The sequence below is a fragment of the Mandrillus leucophaeus genome, unplaced genomic scaffold (genome assembly GCF_000951045.1).
Source record: "Mandrillus leucophaeus isolate KB7577 unplaced genomic scaffold, Mleu.le_1.0 Scaffold274, whole genome shotgun sequence".
In the NCBI taxonomy this organism is placed as follows: Eukaryota; Metazoa; Chordata; class Mammalia; order Primates; family Cercopithecidae; genus Mandrillus; species Mandrillus leucophaeus.
In genome coordinates, this window is record NW_012102854.1 from 333,064 (window position 1) to 360,118 (window position 27,055).

General features: G+C 42.6%; 1 protein-coding gene across 2 annotated transcripts in view; it reads left to right on the top strand.

The window, feature by feature from the left end:
* The first annotated feature begins 17,901 nt into the window (after positions 1 to 17,901).
* ZNF461 (zinc finger protein 461) overlaps positions 17,902 to 27,055 on the top strand; it is a 37,779-nt gene continuing 28,625 nt past the window's right edge. The window contains exons 1-2 of one of the 2 annotated variants that reach the window (XM_011984778.1): positions 17,902 to 18,044; positions 19,948 to 20,036. In XM_011984778.1, coding sequence (XP_011840168.1) covers positions 20,028 to 20,036 — 9 coding nt within the window. In that variant the 5' untranslated portion in view covers positions 17,902 to 18,044; positions 19,948 to 20,027. The remainder of the gene's footprint in view (positions 18,045 to 19,947; positions 20,037 to 27,055) is intronic. The other variant, XM_011984779.1, reaches the window with a different exon arrangement.

The window sequence follows — 27,055 nt, forward strand, 5'->3', positions numbered from 1 at the left end:
AGCAGATTTCTCTCATTGTAAAATTAGTAGATTCTTAATTCAGAAGATTGGAGAATATTAAAAAAGGTTAAAGTAAGCACTTTGAACATTTTATTCTAAATAACTTCACCTCATTTATGAATAAGTGCATGGATATAGGCATATAGGATTTTTCCATTCAGAACAGGGTTATATAACAATTGTTTTGAAATCTACTTGTTTCTTCTAACAAAATATAGTGAACAAATTTTCATGTCACTAAATTATGAACTGTGTCATAATCTTTTAATGGCTGCACTGTTTTGTTTGGATATGTAAGTTCTGTCCAGCTTTTTCCCATTATATGCAATGTTTTACTGCATATGCCTTTCTGTGCACATGTAAATTGTATCTTTTTATAGTCTTAGATATTTTGCTGAGAATGAGGCTTTCATAGTTAAAACCTGCTTACACATCTTTATCAATTGCTCTGATTAAGTTTGCACCAATATACAACATACTATGAGAGTGTCTATTCACTACTATATGGTATCATTAGTCTTTTATTTATTTATATTATTATATTTTATTATTATTATTTGAGACAGAGTCTCACTCTGTTGCCAGGCTAGAGTGCAGTGGCATGATCTCGGCTCACTGCAACCTCCGCCTCTCAGGTTCAAGCAATTCCCCCACCTCAGCCTTGCAAGTAGCTAGGACTACAAGGCGTGTGCCACCATGCATGGCTAATTTTTGTTTTTAGTAGAGACGAGGTTTCACCATGTTAGCCAGGATGGTCTTGATCTTCTGACCTCGTGATCTGTCCTCCTTGGCCTCCCAAAGTGCTGGGATTACAGGCGTGAGCCAACACACCTGGCCATCATTAGTCTTTTAAGTCCACTAATCCAGCGGAAATTGTGTTTATTTAAATGAATTACCCATGCATAGGTTTCATTAAGTGTAATAAAATTTGGGCTTCAGAAGCAAAAACCAGAACTGAAAGAAAAATGTGATTTAAAAATGCAGATATTCCATTTATTTTGAGTGTGTATAGCTCACGCCTGTAATCCCAGCACTTTCAGAGGCTGAGATGGGTGGAACACTTGAGTCCAGGAGTTTGAGACCAGCCTGGGCAATATGGTGAAATCCCCTATCTACTAAAAACAAAAAAAATCAGCTGGGTGTGGTGACACACCTGTAGTCCTAGCTACTTGGGAGGCTGAAATAGGAGGATCACCTGAGCCCAAGGAGGTTGAGGCTGTAGTGAGCTGTGATTGTGCCAATGCACTCCAACCTGAGTGTTGGAGTGAGACCCTGCCTCAAAAAAACAAAAACAAAAAACTCTTAAAATCGAGGGAAAGACCCAAAAACCTGATAGAAAAAAACGGGTAAAAGAAATGAACACATGCAATCACACACACGCAGACACAGAGAGAGCGAGGAAGCACAAATTTTAAAATTATAGAGGCCCGGCGCAGTGGCTCAAGCCTGTAATCCCAGCACTTTGGGAGGCCGAGACGGGCGGATCACGAGGTCAGGAGATGGAGACCATCCTGGCTAACCTGGTGAAACCCCGTCTCTACTAAAAAAAAATACAAAAAACTAGCCGAGCGAGGTGGCGGGCGCCTGTAGTCCCAGCTACTTGGGAGGCTGAGGCAGGAGAATGGCGTAAACCCGGGAGGCGGAGCTTGCAGTGAGCTGAGATCTGGCCACTGCACTCCAGCCTGGGCGACAGAGCGAGACTCCGTCGCAAAAAAATAAAAATAAAAATAAATAAATAAAATTATAGCTTGCTGGCTTTTTAAAAAAATAAACCCGGCTGGGCGCGATGGCTCTTGCGTGTAATCCCAGCACTTTGGGAGGCCGAGGTGGGCAGATCACGAGGTCAGGAAATCGAGACCATCCTGGCTAACACGGTGAAACCCCGTCTCTACTAAAAATACAAAGAATTACCCAGGCGTGGTGGCGGGCACGCCTGTAGTCCCACCTTCTCTGGAGGCTGAGGCAGGAGAATAGCATGAACTCGGGAGGCAGAGCTTGCAGTGAGCCAAAATGGTGCCACTGCACCCCAGCCTGGGTGGCAGAGTGAGACTCCGTGTCAAAAAAACATAATAAAATAATAAAAAACTTAACCCATGCGACCACCATTAAAGACACAGCAACTTTCCAACATCCCAGAAGTCTCCCTTATATCTCTTCCCAATCATTACACCTCAAAGTTAACCATTATTTTGACCTCTATAATAGAGTAGTATGGTTTGGTTTTGAACTTTATATAGATAGAATCACATAGTATGTACTGTTGTGTCTGACCACCTTTGCTCAACATTATTTCTATACATAGATACATATAGATATAACATTATATTCATGTTGCTGTACATAGTAGTAGTTTGTAATTTAACCTTTCTTTTTTATTTTCGAGACAGTGTTTCATTCTGTACTCCAGGCTAGAGTGCAGTGACACTATCATAGCTCACTGCCACCTCAAACTCCTAGACTCAAGTAATCCTCCCACCTCAGCCTCAGCTCCCCAAGTAGCTAGGACTACAGGTGCATACCACCACCACACCCAGATAATTTAAAAAATTTATAGAGATGGGGTCTCACTATGTTCCCTGGGCTGTTCTTGAATTCCTGGCCTCAAGTGATCTCCATCTCAGCCTCTAAAAGTGCTGGGATGACAGGTGTGAGCCATAGCACCCACCCTTTATCGTGTAATTATTTTGTTAATTCCCCCTTGTTCACTCTCTCTACATATATCTGGTTGTATGTCTTAAGTCTTTAATTTACTACATAAATTACTAGACATTAAGAGTTAGGTTGATCAGTATGTACAAAGTTTCAGTTATACGAGAGGAGTAAGTTCTGGTGTTCTATTGCACAACACGATGACTATAGTTAATAATATTAAACATATGAACTGGAGGGGGAACAAATTAGTCTATAACAATTCCCAATATATATATTGAAAAAACAAAAAACAAAAAAAAACTTGGCCAGGTGCCGTGGCTCACACCTTGTAATCTCAGCACTTTGGGAGGACAAGGTGGGCCAATCACTTGAGCCCAGGAGTTCAAGACCAGCCTGGGCAACATGGTGAAACCCCATCTCTACAAAAAAATACAAAAAATTAACTGGGTGTGGTTGTGTGTCTGTAGTCCCAGATACTTGGGAGACTGAGGTGGGAGAATCACTTGAGCCCTGGAAGTCAAGGCTGTAGTGAGCCATGATTGCACCACTGCACTCCAGCCTGGGCATCGGCGTGAGACCTTGTCTCAACAAAACAAAACTGCTCTTAATGTCAAGGGAAAGACCCAAAAACCTGACAGAAAAGATGGGTAAGAGAAATTAACAATTCACAAAAAATATGTAAAAGGGGCCCTTAAATGTGTAAAAAGAGAAATGCAAATTAAAATAATATAGAGAAAGGCCAGGTGAGGTGGCGTACACGTGTAATCCCAGTGCTTTGGGAGCCTGAGGTGGGAGGTTTGCTTGAGGTCAGGAGGTTGAGGTTACAGTGAGCTATGATTGCACCACTGCACTCTAGCCTGGACAACAAAGTGAGACCCTGTCTCTTGGTAGGGGGAGGGTGGAATACTGAGACCATTTTTAACCTATCAGGATGACAAAAATTAAAAAGTATAACAACATATTCTGTTGGTGAGACAGGATATAGTCGGCTGACTGATGACCCTGCAAAAAGATATGTCCATGTCCTAATCTCTGGAAACTGTGAATGTTACTTAATTTGGAAAGGGGGTCTTTGCAGATGAAATTAAATTAAGAATTTTGAGATGAGTAGTTCATCCTGGATTGTCTGCGTGGGTCCTAAATCCAGTGACAAGCATCCTTAAAAGAGACACAAGGAGATTGGCAGACAGAAGAAGAGGAGGCAGCAGTGTGACCCTGGAGGTGGATGGGGCCACAGGTCAAGGAATGGCTACAGCCACCAGAGAAAGAGGCAAAGTGAGGATTCTCCCCTAGAATCTCTAGGAGTGGTCCAGCCCTGCTGATGTCTAGATTTTTGGAGTTTTGGCCTCCAGAATGTGACAGAGTAAACTATTGTTTAAAGCCACCAAGTTTGCGGTGACTTGTTAGAGCAGCCACAGGAATGAATGTACGGGGAATCAGGCAGTCTCATATACTGCTGGTGGGAAAACAAACTGGCACAACCCTTATGGTGGAAAATTTGACAACATGTACAAAAACTACCTACATGTTTCCCTTGTGACCCAGCCATTCCACTTTTAGGAATCTGCCCTGAAGATAGAACTCCACCTATTAAAAAATACAGCCATTAGAATGGATGATGTTTACCACTTGTTGACAAAGAAAAATGTTCACTTGTGTTAAATGAGAAAGATAGGTTTCAGAACAGCAACAATGTTCTAGCTGATTCTGTTTTTAAAACTCGGTGTATGTAGAGAAGGACAGTAAAGGGATTTATCATGAGATGCTCATAGGGGGCAACTGTTATTTTAGATTTCTTTATTAAAATTTTTAATTGACAATCGTATATATTTGTACAGTAATTGTACATATTGTATGTGCAATTGTATATTGATGTATATATTTGTACAATAATTGTATATATATATTTATATGGTACAATGTGATATTTCTATGCATGAACACATGATGGAATGATCAAATCAGGCTGGTTAGCATATCCATCACCTCAAATATTTACCATTTCTTTGTGGTGAGAACATATAAAATCCTATCTTTTAGCTATTTTGAAATATACAATACAGTAACTGTAGTCACTGTGTTGGGCAAAAGAACAGCAGAATGTATTCTTCCTATCTAAATGAAACTTTGTACCTGTTAACCAGCATTTCCCCTTTCCCCATCCACCACATCCCCACCCCCCAGCCTTTGGTAACCATCCTCCTAGTCTCTACTTCTAAGAGTTCAACTTTTTAGATTCCACGTGTGAGATCATATAGTATTTGTCTCTCTGTGCCTGGCTTATTTCACTTAACATAATATCTTCTAGGTTTACCCATGTTGTTGCAAACGACAGAATTTCATGTTTAAGGCTGAATAGTATTCTACTGTATATATATCCTCCATTTAAAAAATCCATTCAGCCGGGCGTGGTGGCTCACGCCTGTAACCCCAGCACTTTGGGAAGCCAAGGCAGGCGGATCACGAGGTCAGGAGATCGCAACCATCCTGGCTAACAGTGAAACCCCGTTTCTACTAAAAATACAAAAAAAAAATTAGCCGGGCCTGGTGGCGGGTACCTGCAGTCCCAGCTACTCTGGAGGCTGAGGCAGGAGAATGGCGTGCACCTGGGAGTCGGAGCTTGCAGTAAGCCGAGATCGTGACACTGCACTCCATCCTGGGCGACAGAGCGAGACGGGCATCTCAAAAAGATAAAAATAAAAAAATAAATCCATTCATACATTGATGGGCACTTAGCTTGTTTCCTTATCTTAGTTATTGTGAACAATTCTACAGTGAACATGGGAGTGCAGACATCTTTGACATACTGATGTCAATTCCTTGTGGGATTGCTGGATCATATGGTAATTCTATTTTTTGTTTTTTGAGGAAGCTCTACACTTTTTCAAAATGGCTGTAGTAATTTACAGTGCTCTCAACAGTGTGCAAGTGTTCCTTTTTTCTACATCCTCACCAACACTAATCTTTCATCTTTGTTTATAACAGCAGGTGTCTAACAGGTGCACGGTAATATCTCGTGGTTTTTTTGTGGGGAATGCAGTCTCACTCTGTTGCCCTGGCTGGAGTGCAGTGGCGCAATCTCGGCTCACTGCAACCTCCACCTCCTGGGTTCAAGCGATTTTCCTGCCTCAGCCTCCCAAGTAGCTGGGACTACAGGTGCGTATCACCATGCCTGGCAAATTTTTTGTATTTTTATTAGAGGTGGGGTTTCACCGTGTTAGCCAGGATGGTCTCGATCTCCTGACTTCGTGATCTGCCCGGCTCGGCCTCCCAAAGTGCTGGGATTACAGTCGTGAGCCACCGTGCCCGGCCCCATTGTGGTTTTAATTTGCATTTCTCTGATGATTACAGATGTTTAGCATTTTTCATATATGTGTTGGCCATTTGTATGTTTTCTTATGAGAAATGTATACAAGTCCTTTTCCCATTTTTAATAGGGTTATTTGTATTCTTGTTAAGAAGTCTGAGTTCCTTTTACATTTTGGATATTAGCCCCTTATCCAATATATGATTTGCAAGGATTTTCTCCCAATCTTTGGGTTGTCTCTTCATCCTATTGTTTCCTTTGCTGTGCAGAATAGGATTCTGTTTTCTGAATTTTAATGCTTAGTATGTATTTCTTTTATAATCAGAAACTCTATAAGGCTAATCCTTCCCTCCTTAAAACTGGAAGAATTATAGAAGGAGCTATGGGCACAGTGACACAGGGGGATGATGGTGAAGTGTCTTTCAGACTGAAAGGACCTCAGTTCTCTCCACTGGCCACTGAGGGAAAAGTTTCTCAAACAATACCTGGAAGTTTTGACTCTCATTTCAGCTGAGCATTTACCTGCAATGGCTTCCCTCTTCTTTGAGCCACCTTAACACATTACTCTCTACACATTCATGGCTATCTCCCTTTCTTCAATGGGGAAATCACATCTGGCTTAGAAATAAAAGGTCCTGTATATAGGAAAAGAAATTGGACTTAGGCCTGTTGTGGTGATGTCAATTCAGGGAGAGAAATAAGACAGAGGAAGATAAAGTCACCTTAGGTGTCAAGAAAATGAAACCTCAATACTAAAAACACAGTCGAGTGTTTCCAGCTATAAAAATGCCAGATCAGTTCTTCAAAAGCTCTCAAGAGACTCACAATGAAGGAAAATACTCCCAGCAAGCAGATTATAAATAATAAAGGAAAATATTGCATAAAAATTTTTATTTAGTTTTAATTTTTTATTTTTTAAATTGTATTTATTTTATTTATTTTTTGAGATGGAGTCTCACTCTGTCACCCAGGCTGCAGAGCAGTGGTGCAATCTCAGCTCACTGCAAACTCCACCCCCTGGGTTCAAGCTATTCTTCTGCCTCAGCCTCCCGAGTAGCTGGGATTACAGGTGCACACCACCATGCCTGGCTAACTTTTGTAGTTTTAGTAGAGATGGGGTTTAGACATGTTGGTCAGGCTGGTCTCGAACTCCTCACCTCAGGTGATCCACCTGCTTTGGCCTCCCAAAGTGCTGGGATTAATGGCGTAAACCAACACGCCAGGCCTTTTTTTTTTTTTTTTTTTTGATACAGAGTCTCGCACTGTCGCCCAGGCTGGAATGCAGTGGCACAATCTCAGCTCACTGCAATCTCTGCCTCCCAAGTTCAAGCGATTCTCCTCCCAGCCTCCCAAGTAGCTGGGATTACAGGTGCCCGCCACAACACCTGGCTAATTTTTTGTATTTTTAGTAGAGACAGGGTTTCACTATGTTGGCCAGGATGGTCTTGAACCCCTGATCTCGTGATCTGGATCCGCCCACCTTGGCCTCCCAAAGTACTGGGATTACAGATGTGAGCCACCCCACTCAGTCTTTTTTTTTTTTTTTTGAGATGGAGTTTTGCTCTTGTTGCCCAGGCCAGAGTGCAATGGCATGGTCTCGGCTCACCACAACCTCTGCCTCCTGGGTTCATGTGATTCTTCTGCCTCAGCCTCCCAAGTAGCTGGGATTACAGGCATGTACCACTACACCTGGCTAATTTTGAGTTTTTAGTAGAGACAGGTTTTTTCTATGTTGGTCACGCTAGTCTCGAACTTCCGACCTCAGGTGATCTGCCCACTTCGGCCTCCCAAAGTGCTGGGATTACAGGCATGAGCCACCATACCCAGCCCTATTTTTTATTTTTATAAATAAGAGATGAGGTTTCACCATGTTGCCCAGGCTGGTATCGAGCTCCTGGGCTCAAGCGATCCCCTGATTTTGCCCTTCCAAAGTGCTGGGATTACAAGCATGAGCCACCGTGCCCAGCCAGGAAATTATTCTTAACTAGCAAGATTAGGCTCTGACATCACATTCTTGCAGTTACATCCCTCTAAGCAGGGTTCAGCCACTCACTCTGCACCTGGAGAACTTTATGGTTATCCCTGGAAGTGACAGTCCTGCAAATGACAAAAAACACTCCAAATCTATTAGGTTGGTGCAAAAGTAATTCCGCTTTTTGCCACTGAAAGTAAGTCTCACATGACCCTGAGAGAAATGGGAGGTTGGGGTATACATAGTAGCTGGGTAGCATATGGAAGAAATTTCTCTGGCTTGGTTCGGCTTTGAGTCTAGCAGGAATATACCTGTTTAAATATTCCAGAACTTCCTCACAACGAACTGTTAAGTGATCAGTTAAAAAAAAAAAAAAAAAAGGTTGGCTGGGCACAGTGGCTCATACCTATAATCCCAGCGGTTTGGGAGGTTGAAGCGGGCAGATCACTTGAGGTCAGGAGTTCGAGACCAGCCTGGCCAACATGATAAAACCCCGTCTCAACTAAAAATACAAAAATTTGCCAGGTGTGGTGGCAGGAACCTGTAATCCCAGCTACTCGGCAGACTGAGGCAGAAGAATCGCTTGACCCAGGAGGCAGAGGTTGCAGTGAGCGGAGATGGTGCCAGTGCACTCCTGCCTGGGCAACTGAGTGAGACTCCGTCTCAAAAAAAAAAAAAAAAAAGTTGTAGAATAATAGAAAAATATAGACAAATCCAAAACATGCTAACAGTGGCTAAAGCAGGTAACTATATAATATGTACAGCTATACCATTTATCAAAGTGTACATATGTACATACAGATATATGTACATATACATACAGACAGAATGTCAGACATTAGCAATAGAAAGAAAAATATCTAGAGGTATACTGAGTTTTTTTGTTTGAGACAGTCTTGCTGTGTCACCCAGGCTGGAGTGCAGCAGCATGAACATGGCTCACTGCAGCCTTGACCTGCTGGGCTCAACTGATCTTCCTGCCTCAGCCTCCTGTGTAGCTGGGACCACAGGCACACGCCACCACACCTGGCTAATTTTTTATTATTTTTAAAATTTTTATTATTTTTAATTTTTTTTTGAGATGGAATCTCTCTGTCACCCAGGCTGGAGTGAAGTGGCACAATCTCGGCTCACTGCAACCTCCACCTCCCGGGTTCAAGCAATTCTCCTGCCTCAGCCTCCTGAGTAGCTGGGATTACAGGCACACGCCACCATGACTGGCTAATTTTTGTATTTTTAGTGGAGACGGGGTTTCACAATGTTGGTCAAGCTGGTTTCAAACTCCTGACCTCGTGATCCATCCGCCTCAGCCTCCCAAAGTGCTGGGATTACCAGCATGAGCCACCGTGCCTGGCCAATTTTTAATTTTTTTGTAGAGATGGGGTCATACTCTGTTTCCCAGAGTGGCCTCCAACTCCTTGGGCTCAAGCGATCCTGCTTTGGCCTCCCAAAGTACTGGTATTACATGTGTGAGCCACCACACCCGGCCAAGGTATACCTTTAATATTTAACATTAAATAGGCTGTGATACTGATTTTTTGTTTTAAGTATACTTCTAGAAATTTAAACTTAAGTATACTTGTTACATATACTTCTTATTTTCTTTGCAAGAAACATCTGCTGATTTTAGAATATATGTTTAAGGCATTTTATTACATGGAAGATTTTCAAAAAGTAGATTAAAAAAACTTTTAGGCCGGTTGCAGTGGCTCACGCCTGTAATCCCTCCACTTTGGGAGGCCAAGGTAAGCTGATCACTTGAGGTCAGGAGTTTGAGACTAGCCTGGCCAACATGGTGAAACCCCATCTCTACTAAAAATACAAAAATTAGCCAGGCATGTTGGTGCACGCCTGTAATCCCAGTTACTTGGGTGGCTGAGGCATGAGAATCGCTTGAGCCCAGGAGGCAGAAGTTGCAGTGAGCAGAGATCATGCCGCTGCACTCCAGCCTGGGCAAGAGTGATACTCTGTCTCAAAAAAAAAAAAAAAAAAGCTTTAAGAAGTCTTTACATGTACAGCTAAGCACATTCTAAATACTATGTGATGAATGATTTCTCTTACGTTAAAAAAAAAATATTAATTTTGACCCAACTATGACTGTGGGTACTCTGCCCAGGGAAGAAGAGCTAAGAGGCTTAAACCTTATTTTGGACTTGCTGCTTTGTTTTCTATGCCTTCTTGACAGAAGGATTTATTTCACTTCTGAAATACTAGCCATAATGTCCTGCTATGGGTAAGAGGACAGCCTTGCTCCATTAGTACCCTTTAGACCCAACATCAAGAGACTCTAATCTGTAAGACATATACATGACGAGAGGGCATTCATTCACACACAGAGCTCCTGTGAATTCTTGGGAACTCCCAGGGTTATCATCTGTACTTCTCTAGAAGTCTTTGTCATGCTCTACCTTTCACTTACTTTTATTGTCCCTGTTGAATTATAAGCAATGCAAAGGCAGTAATTATATCTTAATAATTTGTGCTTCTTCCAAGTATTGAAGCACAAAGTCTTACATGTTGCCAAGCATGCCCAATGTCTTACTCAGAAATCCCACTTCTAGGACACTTTGTCTCTTAGGAAGTAATTATAAAAATGAACAAAATAGTATTACAAGAATGCTCATCAAAGAATTCCTGATAATAATTAGTAAATAAAAATGTTTGAGAATAAACTGTGTTTATATCATATAATAGAATCCATAATCCTAATAATTTTCATTCCAAATTAGTTGGCAATAAAGACACTCATCAGGAATGGCTTTGTGAAGCAGATGGGATACGGAATAGAAGGTGTCAAGTTAGAAAATGGTAATCTAATAGTTAAAGACTGAAGGCTTTGAAATTCAAATTCCAGTTCCATCTCTTAGGAACTCTGTGACATTTTACAAGTTATTTAAGCTCTTGGTGCCTCACCTGCATCACCAGTTTACTGGGAATGGTATCAATAACTCCCTCAGGGTTCTGAGGGGAGTTAAATGATACTAAACATGTAAAATACTTAGGACAGTATATTAGGGTTCTCTAGAGAAACAGAACAAACAGGTGTGTGTGTGTGTGTGTGTGTGTGTGTGTGTGTGTGTGTATGCACGTACACAGAAATATTTATTTTAAGGAATTGGCTCATGCAATTGTGGAGCCTTGGTATGTCCAAAATCTGCAAGGCAGGCCTGCAGGCTGAAGATCCAGACAAGAGTTGTGTTCGAAGTCTAAAGGCAGTCTGCTAACACAATTCCTTCTTGCTCAGGGGACATTAGCTGTTGTTCTATTAAGAACTTTAGCTGATTGAATGAGGCTTACCCACTGTGTGGAGCATAATCTGCTTTATTCAGAGTCCACTGATTTAAGTGTTAATCTCATCCAAAAACAACTTTCACAGAAACATCCAGAATAATGTTTGACCAAATATCTGGGCATCATGGCCCATTCAAGTTGACACATAAAATTAACCATCATAAGTCCACCCTTGTCAACTTGGTACCCATAAGCATCTCCCAAAACCATACTTCATATCTGAATAAAGACAGTAACAAGGTTATACTTTTGCTTAACATGGGACAACTATGCTGCATACAACCAAAAATAACTAACCCTTCCCCAGAAGAGGATGCAAAGTCTGTATGATGTTAATACTTCTCCCCCATATCCCATAACTTAACTGATATAAAGTTAACAATATTTAAATATTCTAATATAAAGTCAGTATATGTTACTGTACACGATAAAGAGATATGAAAGGGAGGAAAACAAAGCTTTGTTGTACACACATTCATTACAAAATAAAGATACATTCATGACAATTACAGTTTTTGTTTCTGTAGCTGCTCACGTGGTTATAGCTGGTATTCATGCCTCCCTTCTTCCCTTACCCATTATGTATTCCTTTTCCCCTCAGCAAGCAAGCTCCTCAGCTGATTGTGGTTCTTTAACCGGTGGGGTGACCCAAACCTTCATTCGTTAAGGGTCTGGATGGTAGTTTTGGCAGAAGCATTTTGGGTAAGGAAGACAAATTCATATCTAAAGTGTGTATTCCAGTAAGAAAAAAAATACTGTCTTTTCCATGATGAAAGCAATCCAATGTATCAGCCTGCCACCAGGGAATGGTGCCATATTGGGGAACCAGTGTTGGTCTTGGCTGCTGGCACTGGGCACTCAGCAGTAGCTGTAGCCAGTTTGGCTTTGGTAAGCAGAAGTCCACGTTGCTGAGCCCATGCATAACTTCCATCACTGCCATCATGACCACTTTGTTCACGAGCCAATTGGGTGATGATAAGGGTAGCTGGGGCAAGAGGCTGACTGATATCCACAGAATGGATCATCCTATGCACCCGACTATTAAACATCCTCCTCTGCTAAAGTTACCCTTTGGTAAGTATTCATATAGGGCACAAATATCTTTATATTTCTTACCTGTTCAGCAAGGTCCATATGTCTTCCCCAGAATTCCTTGTCACCAGTTTTTAAATAATGTTCCAAGTCCCTGACCATCCAGCCAGACCATTGGCTACAGTGCATAAGTTGGTATATAATGTCACATCTGGCTATTTCTCCTTCTAGGGAAAATGAACAACCAGGTGCAGTGCTCCGAGTTCCAATCACTGGGAGGATTTCCCTTTACCACTGTTCTTTGAGGATGTCCCAGAACAGAACTGTAGTGCTGTCCAGGTGGTGTCTGTCTATCATGCAGAACCATCCGTAGACCAGGCCTGAGTCTTCTCTGCCTCTATCAACTGATCATAGGGAACTCCCCATGAGGCCACGAGTGCAGGCTGGGAGAGAAAGGTATTGCAGCAGGAGGGGAACGATGGCCTTTTGGGCCACTTCTTCACATGTGTGCCTTCAGGGCCTGCTTAGGCCTGGTCACATTTATACCACTTGCATTTTATGACAGAGTACTGCTGTGCACACCCAATTTAATGACTTCGTGGGTCAGATAACACCCATTTCATGATGGGTAGTGCAGGTTGCATGGTAACTTGGTGGCCCATGATTAAATGGTCAGTCTCTACTAAGGTCCAGTAGCAGGCCAAAAGCTGCCTCTGGAGAGGTGTTTTCTAAAAAGGAAGATGAAGCTTTGCTCCAAAATCCTCAGGGCCTATCCTGTGATTCTTCTGTTGGGCCCTGCCAAAGGCTCCAAACAGCATCCCTGTCTGCTACTGACACTGGAGGCACTATTATATTTGTTGGATCACGTGGCCCAAGTGGCACACATCAGCTTGCACAGCAGCCTGGACCTGTTGGGGAGTTTTCCCTTGTTCTGGGCCCCACTGTGAACTAACAGCTTTTTGGATCACATGGTAAATGGCCAGCAGAATAACACATCCAAGTGAAGAATGTGTTGTCTCCAAAATCCGAAGAGACCCCGTATGCATTGCGCCTCCTTTTTGACTGTAGGAGGAGCCAGATGCAACAATTTATCCATCATCTTAGAAGGGATATCTCACCATGCTCCACACCACCTGACCCCTGGGATTTCAGTGAAGTAGAAGGCCCCTGATTTCTTACTGGATTTATTTCCATCCTCTGACATGCAATGTCTTACCAATAAATCTACAGTACTTGCTACTTCTTGTTCACTAGGTCGAATCAGTGTAATGTCATCGACGTAATGGATCAGTGCAGTATTTTTTGTTTGTTTGTTTGTTTTGAGACGGAATCTTGCTCTGTGGCCCAGGCTGAAGTACAGTGGTACGATCTCAGCTCACTGCAACCTCTGCCTCCTGGGTTCAAGCAATTCTCCTGCCTCAGCCTTCCAAGGAGCTGGGATTATAGGTGTGTGCCACCATGTTCAGCTAATTTTTGTATTTTTAGTAGAGACGGGGTTTTGCCATGTTGGCCAGGCTGATCTGGAACTGCTGACCTCAGATGATCCACCCGCCTCAGCCTCCCAAAGTGCGGGGATTACAGGCCTGAGCCACTGTGCCCGGCCCAGTGCAGTATCTCGCGGAAGGAAAAGGCAATCAAGATCCCTGTGAACTAACTTACAATATATGTCTGGAGAATTGATATACCCTTGAGGCTGCACAGTGAAAGTGTTGTTACTGGCCTTACCAATTGAAAGCGAGCTATTTATGGTGGTTTTAAATAACAAAGATGGAGAAAAAAGCATTTGCCAGCTCAGTAGCTACACATCAGGTAGCAGAGGATGTGTTAATATCCTTAAGCAACAAAACCACATTTGGTACAGCAGCTACAACAGGAGTTACCACCTGGTCAAGCTTATGATAATCCAGTGGCATTCTTCAAGACCGATTTGTCTTCTGCAGGGCCAACCGGGCAAGCTGAATGGGGACGGGGTGGGAATCCCCGCCCCTGCATATTTTTCTTAGTGGTGGTACTAATCTCTGCAATCCCTCCAGGAATGTGGTATTGCTTCTGATTTACTATTTTTCTAGGTGGAGACAGTTTTAGTAGCTTTCACCTGACCTCTCCCACCATAACAGCCCTCAGTTCACATGTCAGGTAATCAGTGTGGGGATTCTGCCAGTTACTACGTAGATCTAGTCCAATTTTGTGTGTGGTATTGGGGATACAACCACAGAATGCTTCTGGGACTTGTTGTGCCCATTGTGAGATATACCTGAGCTAAAACTCCATTCATTACCTAACTGCCATAAGCCCCTACTCTGACTGGTAGATGACAGTGATGTTTTGGGTCTCCTGGAATTAAGGTCAGTTCAGAGCCAGTGTCTAATTTAAAACAAGTTAATAAATATGAAACAATGATTTATTGTGATAAAGAATGCAAAATGGCCATGAAAGAACATGTCAAAGAAAATATCTGTTACAGGGTAACTATCTGGGAAGATGGCTGATATTCTTTGGTGGAAGTTAAATAGATGGGAAATCTACTAAAGCATTAATTGATTTGCGTAAGTGGAAGACTTCCAGGTCAAATGAACAAAAGCGTAACTTGATTCACAAAGACAGAAAGTCAGGTCCCTCAATGAATACCCGGACTTGAGTCAGTGAAGACACTTAGAAGCCCTTGAATGAAGGGGAGGCCAGGTCCCCTTGAGGAAGAACACCAGTACACTTCCAGAAATTTATACTGTTAATCTTTCTCCCAGTCTTCCAAAAGGGACCTATGGCTTTTATTAGAGTGACTGTGCAGAGACCAACAGTGAGTCCCCAATATGGCACCATTCTCTGGTGGCAGGTTGGACTGCTTTTTTCTCACTGAAATAGACACTATGGATATGGATTTGTCTTCCTTGCACAAAGTGCTGCCACCAAACTACCCTGAAAAGTAATCACTGAAAGGTCTGATTATTTATTTTCCCCATTGTAACGTATCCATGGGTCCCAGATACCTGCATTCTCTTATGCAGTTACTACATTTATATAACCTCGCAATCTTTCATTCAGATTTTAACTCAGAAGTCACATTCAAACACATCAAATCTCACATGATCTCCAACTCAATCATAATCCTTTAAAATATACACATCAACCTCAAAGCCACAACAGCCTAATCACGTACTCCTTCACTGTCATACAATTCATCCAGAGACTTGAGCATATTCACAAACCACTTTCACATACAGTCATCCTTCCAGGACTCCTCCCTACCAAAATCCACAGATGCTCAAGTCCCTTACATAAAATGGCATAGTATTTGCATACAATCTATGGAAATCCTCCGGTATTCTTTAAACCCTCTCTACATTACTTATAATACCTAATAACCATGTAAATACTATGTAAATAGTTGTTATATTCTATTGTTTAGGGCATGATGACAAGAAAAAAAAAAGTCTGTACAAGTTCAGTACAGATGCAAACATCAACTTTTTCCCAGATATTTTCAACTGAAGGTTTGTTGAATCCCCAATGCAAGACCCATGGATAGGGAGGGCCAGCTGTACATCACATATTTCACTCTCCTTTCAGTGACAGTTTCAAGAGCAAACCATCCCACATACATGAACAAGAATCAGACACAAGCAGAATCACTTGTTCTCAAGCACCATTTCCTCATATTACACTTGGTGACGGAGTTACTGGTCTCTCAGCAAAGTTAAAAGTCCTTACCATGGATCTGTCCCTTCTGGCAGATAACATGTACCAGCTTCCACTCCTCTCAGTCAGCTCTGGACTCTCACACACAACCAAACACACACAGTCACCTCACACCGCTCCTATGCATACATCTAAGGTTCAGGACGCCCTGGTCCAGGATCTGTCATTCATCCATCTCAGACCCTCCTGGTCCCAACCAGCTTTTTCCCTTCCCAGGGGCCGCCACAGTCACACTAGTCCTCTAATCATGGGTGGACCCAGCGCAAAAAAGCCTCACACAGAATGTCACAGGATCCCTGTGCACGTGGCTGCGCTCCCGCAAACATGGCAATCACACGGGTCCAAGTGGCCTCTCACATTTAAGCGACATCACGTATCACCCCACAGGGGCCACTGCGGGAGTGGCGGCGCTTACCACATGAACCCCACGCGGGCGTCTAGCACAGCCATTCCCAAAAGGCCTCAAAACCGTTTCACGACCCAGCGCGGTGGTTCACACCTGTCATCCAATACTTTGGCAAACGAGGTGGGAGGATCGCTTGAGTCCAGGAGTTCGAGACCACCAGCGTGGGCAACATAGCGAGACCTCGTTTTTACCATAAATAAATAAATAAATAAATAAATAAATAAATAAAAATAAATCGTTTTGGCCGGACCCGGTGGCTCACGCCTGTAATCACAGCACTTTGGGAGGTGGATGCCGGAGAAGCAGAGGAGGTGGAGATTGCAGTGAGCTAGGATCCCGACACCACACTCAGCCCGGGCAACAGGGCATGAAGACCCTGTGTCAAAAAAATAAAAAAAAATTTTTTAAAGTTGAATGAAATATATGACGTACAGTTTTTGTTTTTTTTTGTTGTTGTTGTTGTTGTTGTTTTTCTTGCCCAGGCAACAGGGCAAGCCTCTATCTGAAAAAAATATATAAATAGGCCGGGAGCGGTGGCTCAAGCCTGTAATCCCAGCACTTTGGGAGGCCGAGACGGGTGGATCACGAGGTCAGAAGATCGAGACCATCCTGGCTAACACGGTGAAACCCCGTCTCTACTAAAAATACAAAAAATTAGCCAGGCGCAGTGGCGGGCGCCTGTAGTCCCAGCTACTCGGGAGGCTGAGGCAGGAGAATGGTGTGAACCCGGGAGGCGGAGCTGGCAGTGAGCCGAGATCGCGCCACTGCACTTCAGCTTGGGCGACAGAGCGAGACTCCGTCTCAAAATAATAGTAGTAGTAATAATAATATATATATAAAATAAATTGAGTCAAATATATGAGGTACAGTTTTGTTTGTTTGAGAAGGAATTTTGCTCTTGTTGCCCAGGCTGGAGTGCAATGGCGCAATCTCGGCTCACCGCAACCTCTGCCTCTCGGGTTCAAGCGATTCTCCTGTCTCAGCCTCCCGAGTAGCTGGGATTACCGGCAGGCGCCATCACGCCCGGCTAATTCAGTAGAGACTGGGTTTCTCCATATTAGTCAGGCTGGTCTCGGGTGATCCGCCCACCTCGGCGTGAGCCACCGCGCCCAGCCAAAAAAAATTTTTAAAAAAATCGTTTCACATACGAATCTCACGCGCTACACCCTCACAAGTCGGTTCATATCCACCTTCTCCACCAGAGTCACCTTCGGATAGGCGCACGTGCGGTCTCGCAACAAAACACCTCTCTCACCACAACTCCACAAAGGGAAGCCGGATTAGTCCGCGCCCGCCAAAAATTATCTTCAGCCACACCACGCGGCGGCCGCCTTGAGGAGGTCGGGGCAGCCACTGTCCCTATTCTGAAATCCGTCCTCAGCGGAACCCGAAGTCTGGTATCCGAAAACGAATCCTAAGAGGTTGGCGTCACTCCAGCCTCGGGTGAAACTGCGCAAGTGCATCCCGGAGCCCGGCGGAACACACCCTTTCCATCCCAGGCGCTCTCCCCTCGGACTGCATTTCCCAGAGGACACCGCTGTCCACAGCTACTTCCGGTAGGAGCCTCGGAGGAATGGTCTCCGGGTAGAGGCAGGTAAGGGTGTCCCGGGCCGGTGGAGAAGGTAGAGCGGCCTCACCTGGAATCCGAATCAGGACTTGGACCAGAGCCTTCCCTGAGGATGCTGAAGGTGAGAAATCCTGGCTCACCAGTGTCGTGGAAGGGGAATGCCTGTAGTTTTAAGCCTCTGAGTGCGGGATCACCCCTTAGGGGGGTGTGTTTTGCATGCGTGAGGAAGTAGGGTTTATCTTTGGGCTAAGTTTGTGTTACTCTTGGGACAGCGACCTGGTGCATGGGTGTGCTTTACTGACAGTGTGATTCTGTGCCCGATCATTTGTGTAAATGTAGGTGACTGTGACCATTATTGTGAATGGCTATTTGTTTAAGTCCCATTTATTTACATGAAAGAAAAAGCACAGGCCGGGCACAGTGACTCACGCCTGTAATCCCAGCACTTTAGGAGGCCGAAGCGGGTGGATCACCTGAGGTCGGAAGTTCGATACCAGCCTGACCAACGTGGAGAAACCCCATCTCTACTAAAAACACTAAATTAGCCAGGTGTGGTGGTGCATGCCTGTAATCCCAGCTACTCGGGAGGCTGAGGCAGGAGAATCGCTTGAACCCGGGAGGCGGAGGTTGCGGTGAGCCGAGATCGCACCATTGCACTCCAGCCTGGGCAACAAGAGTGAAACTCCGTCTCAAAAAAAAAAAAAAAAGCATTTACTTTATCCTCAGGCTCACACGATCAGTCAGAGAGCTTCCACTCCTCTCAGTCAACTCTGGTCTCTCACACACAGACACACGCACAGTCACCTCACCCCGCTCCTGTGCACACATCTAAGGCTCAGGACGCCCTGCCCCAGAGATCTGTCATTCAGCCATCTCCCCTCCTGACTACTTGAGGAGTTAGCTGTAGATTTACACATACAACACAAGCCAAAATCACATTGCTACCCCGCATTTATCACCACAGCCTCAGAAAAACACCACATATGTAGTATGCTTATGTACATATGTGTTTGATTTTTTTTTTTTCTAAGATTAGGCTAGGCCACAATACATACACATTGTTCTGCAACTTCTTTTTTTTTTTTTTTTTTTTTTTTTTTATTTGAGACGGAGTTTCTCTCTTTCGCCCAGGCTGAAATGTAGTGGCGCTATCTGGGCTCACTGCAACCTCCGCCGTGGGTTTTCAAGCAGTTTTCCTGCCTCATCCTCCCGAGTAGCTGGGATTACAGGCATCCGCCACCACACCCACCTCATTTTTGTATTTTTAGTAGAGACGGGATTTCACCATGTTGGCCGGGCTGGTCTTGGGCCCCTGACCTCGTGATCCGCCTGCCTCGGCCTCCCAAAGTGTTGGGATTACAGGCGTGAGCCACTGCGCCCAACCTCTGCAACTTCTTACTAAAAGATATTTATGTCCTTTTGTCTGTATTCAAAGACAAATTTAAGAATATTTCTCAGGATGTTTGCAGGTACGATTCTTCTTTAATTCTTACAGCACTGTACTTTAAAGACTCAAGAGTATATTTTGGTCTGGAAATTTTTGTTCTATTTATTTCTTCTCTTCCATCTGTGTTGTTTCAGCCTCTTATTTTTGAAATTCCTGTTATACATACATTGGGTCTTTTGGGTCTGTTTTCTGTTTCCCTGATCTTTTCTCATAATGTCCATTAACTTTTCTTTTACCTCTTAATTCAGTAAAAATCTACTCAGGCAGTTCTCAGCACCTTGATCCTGGCTTCCATTTCATCATAGTATTGAGACACTGGGCTGGCCTAACTATCCCTTCTGCTGAAGAGAATGATCCTTGCTTTTCTTGAGTCTATCCTGCTGTAGCTGGGTTTCCTCATGGTTTTGAGTAAAGCTAGGATTTATCCAAATTCCCACTAATAATTTATGTATGTATGTATCAGGTCTGGGAATAGGAGATATGAAGGGGGAAGAAAAATGTCATTCTGAATTAACATTTTGGGAGCTTAGAGGCAATAATCTCCTGTCTTTTTTTTTTTAACTCCCCTCTCCCCCAGCAACACCTTCTTTGGACTGAGTTTCTTCCAGAAGGAACCAAGAAGAGGATTAATTAATACATTCAATTCTAAAATAAGCCATGGCCCATGTAAGTTGTTTTTTTCTTGCTCCTAATTAAAATAGATTTTTTGTGTTTTTTTTGTTTTGGTTTGGTTTTTTTGTATAGGGCATGTGACTATTTGCATTTATTATTATTTTTTTTTTGGAGATATAGCCTCACTCTGTCTCCCAGGTGGGAAGGTTAGAGTGCCGTGGCGCGATCTTGGCTCACTGCAGCCTCCACCTCCCAGGTTCAAGCAATTCTCCCACTTCAGCCTCTCAAGTAGCTGGGACAACAGGCACATGCCACCACACCCAGCTAATTTTTGTACTCTAAGTAGAGACGGGGTTTTGCCAAGTTGGCCAGGCTGATCTCAAACTCCTGGCCTCAAGTGATCCGCCCATCTCAGCCTCCCAAAGTGCTGGGATTACAGGCGTGAGCCACTGCGCCTGGCCTGCCTTCTTTATTCTGACATTGTTTCTTACCTAAGAATTATACAGTAACTTACTAGTGAGTAAGTGACGGTGCCAGAATTTCAGGGCCTTCATTTTTGCTTCTCTCCTCTCCAACCCGTGTTCATATACTTGTTGAATAAATGATTCTTCATCTCCCTTACGTGAAATCTTTTAACAGAAACAAGGAAAGAACACAAATAATAATATTTTGAAGAAAATTTTAGTGTTTCTCTTGTGAGAACTTTGATTGGATGAGGTGATTTAACGAATATTTACCGAGTACCTACTATGTGACAGGCATTCTTCTAGGTAACTAGGAATAAATCAGTGGGGAAAAAATATCACATACATGCATATCTTCCCTTCTGAGGCTTAACCGGTATTGAGAGACAAAAAATAACTTATGTATAGTAAGACTTAAGACACACAGATATATGCAGAGAGAGTGAGCAAGACAGAATTAACAAAATAATCGCGTGATAAAAGCCAGGCACGGAGGCTGACGCCAGTAATTCTAGCACTTTGAGAGGCTGCAGCGAGAGAATTGTTTGAGTCCAGGAGTTCCAGACCAGTCCAGGCAACATAATAAAACCCCATCTCTACAAAAAGAATTTTTTTTTGTTAATCAGCTGCTTGTGGTTGTGTGCACCTGTAGTCCTAGCTACTGGGGAGGCTGAAGCGGAAGTGGGAGGATCACTTGATCCCAGAAGTTTGCGGCTGCAGTGAGCTACGATCGCACTGCACTCCAGCCTGGGTGACAGAGCAAGCCTCTGTCTCAAAAAAAAAAAAAACAAAAAAACTACATGATAAAGTTAAGACCAGAGAGCAAATATATATGCCTTATTAATATATGCAAATGGTGTTTAACTCATCTATTAAAAGACCTTTCAGATTGAATCACGAATTAAAACCCAGACACCTGAATGATTCACTAATTTAGAAAGGTTAAGAAAAGGACTGGCAAACTATATCAGACAAATAGAATGAAAAGAAAACAGGGCCGGGCACGGTGGCTCATGCCTGTAATCCCAACACTTTGGGAGGCCAAGGCGGGTGGATCACGAGGTCAGGAGATCAAGACCATCCTGGCTAACAGGGTGAAACCCCGTCTCTACTAAAAATACAAAAAATTAGTCGGGCATGGTGGTGGGCGCCTGTAGTCTCAGCTACTAGGGAGGCTGAGGCAGGAGAATGGCGTGAACCTGGAAGGCGGAGGTTACAGTGAGCCGAGATCACACCACTGCACTCCAGCCTGGGCAACAGAGCAAGGCTCTGTCTTAAAAAAAAAAAAAAAAAAGAGATTTAATTAAAGCAGGACACTGGCCAGGTGCAGTGGCTCATGCCTGTAATCCCAGCACTTTGGGAGGCTGAGGTGGGCCGATCATGAGGTCAGGAGATCAAGACCATCCAGGCCAACATGGTGAATCCCCATCTCTACTAAAAATACAAAAATTAGCTGGGTGTGGTGGCGTGCACCTGTAATCCCAGCTACTTGGGAGGCTGAGGCAGGAGAATTGCTTGAACCCAGGGGGCGGATATTGCTGTGAACCAAGATCTTGCCACTGCACTCCAGCCTGCGTGACACAGCAAGACTCCATCTCAAAAAATAAAATAAAAAAGCAGGACCCTAAGGAAAAATCATAGCTTTGAATGCTCCTACCAAAAACAGTGAAAATATATGAATTAGAAATACATGGAAACGGCCAGGTGCTGTGGCTTACGCCTGTAATCCCTGCATTTTGGGAGGCTGAGGCAGGCAGATCACCTGAAGTCGGTAGTTCGATACCAGCCTGATCAACATGGAGAAACTCCGTCTCTGCTAAAAATACAAAGTTAGCCTGGCGTGGTGGTGCATGCCTGTAATCCCAGCTACCTGGGAGGCTGAGGTAGGAGAACCACTTGAACCCAGAAGGCAGAGGTTGCGGTGAGCTGAGATTGTGTCATTGCACTCCAGCTTGGGCAACAAGAGCGAAACTCCGTCTCAAAAAAAGGAATAAATAAAAAAGAAACACTTGGAAATGTGGAAAGAATTTGCAAAGATAAGAAATTATATGTGTTGGAAAACAGGAAAAAATGTCTAGTTGCTTTTCCTTCCTTCCTGTGATCTGAACTTCCATCCTGTATCATTTATCTTTAGCCTGAAGATCTTCCCTTAGCATTTCCTGTAGTTTGGGTCTTTGGTGACACATTCTCTCAGATTTTATTATGTAAAAATGACTTTCTTTCATCTTAATTTTTAATTAATTTTTAAGTTTTAGTGTCAGGGCAATGCTGGCTCCATAAAATAAGTCAGGAAATATACTGTAGTTTGACCACTTAAATTTAATGTAATTAGCAATATAGTTAGGTTTTACTCTATCATTTTGTCAACTGTTCTTTTTAAATTTTTTTTCCTGTTTTCCTGCCTTGTCTTGGATTAATCTTATTTTTTTAGTGTTTAATTTTATCTTCACTATAGGATTATTTGCTGTATCTCTTTGTTTTGCTGTTTTAGGGGTTGTTTTAAGGTTTGCAATGTGCTTCACATTATTCGAGTCATTTTAGAACATTTCAGGTATAATGTAAACGTCTTACAGCTGGATACTTTTCTTTTTTTTTTTTTTAAGAGACTGGGTCATGCTCTGTTGCCCAGGTTGGAGTCCAGTGGTGTCATCATAGCTTATTGCAGCCTCGAACTCCTAGGCTCAAGTGATCCTCCTGCCTTAGCCTTCCAAGTAACTAGGACTACAGTTGTGTGCCACCACGTCTGGCTGATTGTTTAATTTTTTGTAGAGATGCCATCTCACTTTGTTACCCAGGCTGGTCTCCTGGCCTTAAGCAATCCTGCCTCCCTGGAGTGGCTTACAGGGGTGAGCCACTGCACCAGGCACAACTGGATACTTCTATTTCCCCTTCCCGTCTTTTTTTTTTTTTGTCATATATTTTATTTCTAAATTTGCTTAAAGCATATATTTCTTTCTTTAGTTGATTATCTTTTAAAGAAATTATTAAATGAAAAGAATATCTTATGTTTTAACCCTATGTTTACCATTTCTAACACTCTTTATTCTTCTGTATAGACTGAAGATTTTATCTAGTATCAATTTTTCCACGTGAAGAATTTCCTTTAACATTTTTGTACACCACCATGCCTGGCTAATTTTTGTATTTTTAGTAGAGACCAGGGTTTCACCACATTGGCCAGGCTGATCTCGAACTCCTGACCTCAGGTGATCCACCCGCCTCAGCCTCCCAAAGTGCTGGGATTACAGGTGTCCACCGCCACACCCGGCCTCATATAGTTCATTTCTTAGTTTCGGGATTTGCCTTGGGTTCTTTTTTAGAGTATTCAAATTTCACCTGAAATTTCCCTTTTTCCCTCCTGTAGATTTTTTAAATATATCTCATAGTTTTTATAGTCTTTGCCAATTTCAACATCTGTGTCATTTGTAGATATGTTTCTATTAAGTGGTTTTCTCTTGAAAATCATATTTTTTCATTTCTAGTAATTTTATTTATTTATTTTTATTTATTTATTTTTTTGAGACGGAGTCTCAATCTGTCACCCAGGCTGGAATGCAGTGGCACAATCTCAGCTCAACCCCTGCCTCCCAGGTTCAAGCGACTATCCCACCTCAGCCTCCCAAGTATCTGGGACCACAGTTGTATGCCACCACACTCCGCTAATTTTTTGTATTTTTAGTAGAGATGGGGTTTCACCATGTTGCCCAGGCTGGTCTCAAACTCCTGACCTCAAGTGATCCGCCTGCCTCAGCCTCCCAGAGTGCTAGGATTACAGGTGTGAGCCACCACGCCCAGCCTATTGTACACTTTTTATTGCATGTTACGTGTTGTTGACTCAGGGTTCTGTTAATTCCCTCTGTAGAGGGGACATTAGCTCTACCAGGTAATTACACATAATTACATATAATGGAAAGGCACAATACTGAAAACATGATAATTGGATCAAGTGAACAGAATAGAAATCCTAGAGTTATACCTAAAAATGGGAATATAACTCATGGTTAACATGACATGTCCAATCGGTAGGCTAAAGATGGACTGTTGATAACATTATCAGATAGGTAGCAATTTTGGAAAAAGATAAAGTCCAATCTATATCCCACGTACCATATAGGATAAATTACAATAAATCAAATAATTTAATTGTTAAAAATACAGTGATAACAGCACTAGAATAAAACATGGGAGAATTCCTCCATAACTTTGGTTTGGGGAACGCCTTTCTAACTAGGACTCAGAATCCAAAAACTAGAAAAAGAAAAGGTTAACACATTTTACCACATTAAAATAAAAAAACTTCTGCATGGCGAGAAACACTTGTCAGCAAAGTCAGAAGACAGATGACAAACTGGAGTAAAGTATTTACCACTCATAAACAAGGAAAGAGCTTATTATTTCTCTAATATAGAGAACTTTTAGAGAAAAAAAGATGAATAGCCCAGTAGAAAAAAGGCCAAAGGACCTGAATAGAGAGTTCACAGAAAAGGAAATATAAAGGGTTCTTCTAAAAAGAAAAGTACTAAACTCACAATTAAAGAAATGTCCACTAAAACTCTGTGGCAGTAGAGCTTATGACATAGAGTTTTAGTGGACATTTCTTTCTTGTTAGATTAGTAAAAATAAAATGTTTTGACAAAGCACCCTGTTAGTGAGTCTGTGAGGAGAACAAAATGGTCTAACTGCTTTCAAGGGCAATTTGACATCTACCAAAATGTATTTTCCATTTTGACCCAGCAATCCAACTCCTGGTACTTTTTCTTACAGATATACCCGTATTTGTATGAAATGATAAATTCACAATAGCATTCATTGTACTGTTGTTTATAATAGCCAAAGACTAGAAATAATGAATCTATAGGTTTAATTGATAAACCATCAGTGTTAATACAAATAATTGGACTATATATACTTATGTAAAAATAAAGAAGCCATTCATCACAGATATGGCAAGATACTTTGAATTTAATAAGTGAAAAAAAATCCAGTACCAAACAGTGCATATATTATAATATGTTACTATTTGTATAAAAGCATGAAAAATTATATGCATGTATTTACTTATAAAGTTTTTTAATAACTTTTTGCGCTCATGGGGGCAAGAGGTGGGAGACAAAATGGAAAGGATAAATATGAGGCAAGACATCTGAATGTATACCTTTTTAGTTCTTAACCATTTAAGAAAGGAAAAGAAAAATATAAAAATATGCCCCAGGTGCAGTGGCTCATGCCTGTAATTCCAACACTTTGGGAGGCCACAGCAAGAGGACTGCTTGAAACCAGGAGTTTGAGACCAGCCTGGACAACAAAGACCCCCATCGGTACACACAAAAAAAAATTAGCTGAGTATGGTGGCACATGCCTGTAGTCCCAGCTACTTGGGACACTGAGATGGGAGAATCAGTTGTGCCCGGGAGTTTGAGGTTGCAGTGTGAGCTAAGATCTCGCCACTGGACTCCAGCTTATGTGACAAAGAAAGATGCCCCACCCTTACCACCCCTCGCAAAAAAAAAGAGAAAGAAAATATAAAAATAAAACTTGTTATTAAGTTTTATAATTTTCTCTAGCCAATTTTAGCTACTTAGATTTGGTGATGGAGTAGAAAGAGAGATGGATTCATCAAGGATTCAGGCTTTGTCAAGCAAGTGCGAAATGAGAGGGTTAAGGGAGCTCATGCTGGGAGTGATTATAAAGTTAAGTGATTAGTTGAGCATGGAATTTAAGTTGGGTAAGAACAGGGAGAAGAGGCATGGAGTGGGTGAGTGCCAATGTGAAGGGGATCAGAGAAGGATACTTGATATTTTGGAGGTGATGCAGTTATTGCTAGTCACAAGGTCTAGAGTAATAACGTGGGGAGTGAGTACAGTAGAGTGGAAGATAAGCTCATAGAAAAGTAGAAGAGGTTAAGGAATTGGGCCCATGATGTTAGAAGAACGCAGTATACGGATATTTGAAATCACTGAAAATTAAGATTATAGTATTAGAGTTAGTGATACTGAGCCAGGAGCGAAAATTCCTGAGGGGCAAAAACCTGCATGTAAATACATCACTGCAATGGAGAGAGAGATAATACATGGTATAGACTGATGAAATGATGACATTATATTTTAGAGAAGAGACCCAGGTGCGGTGGGTCACAACCGTAATCCCAGCATTTTGAGAGGCCGAGGCAGGCAGATCACTTGAGGTCAGGAGTTTGAGACTAGCCTGGACAACATGGTGAAACCCCTTCCCTACAAAAAATACAAAAATTAGCCAGGTGTGGTGGTGTGCATCTGTAATCCCAGCTACTTGGGAGGCTGAGGCACGAGAATTGCTTGAACCCAGGAGGCAGAGGTTGCAGTGAGCTGAGGCCATGCCACTGCACTCCAGCCTGGGCCACAGAGTGAGATTCCATTTCAAAAAAAAAAAAGATTTTAGAGAAGGAAAGACAGTTGTCTGACATCAACGATTAGAAACAAGGAGGACGGTGGTACGAAGGCTGTGGGAGAAAAAAAAAAGCTACCACTTGAGGTGTCCTCAGGGAATGAATGGTTAATTAAATCACATGTGGGAAATCTTTGAACTTCACAATTTTGGGTTTTCCGGTGAGATGTGATAGGAATTGGTGTG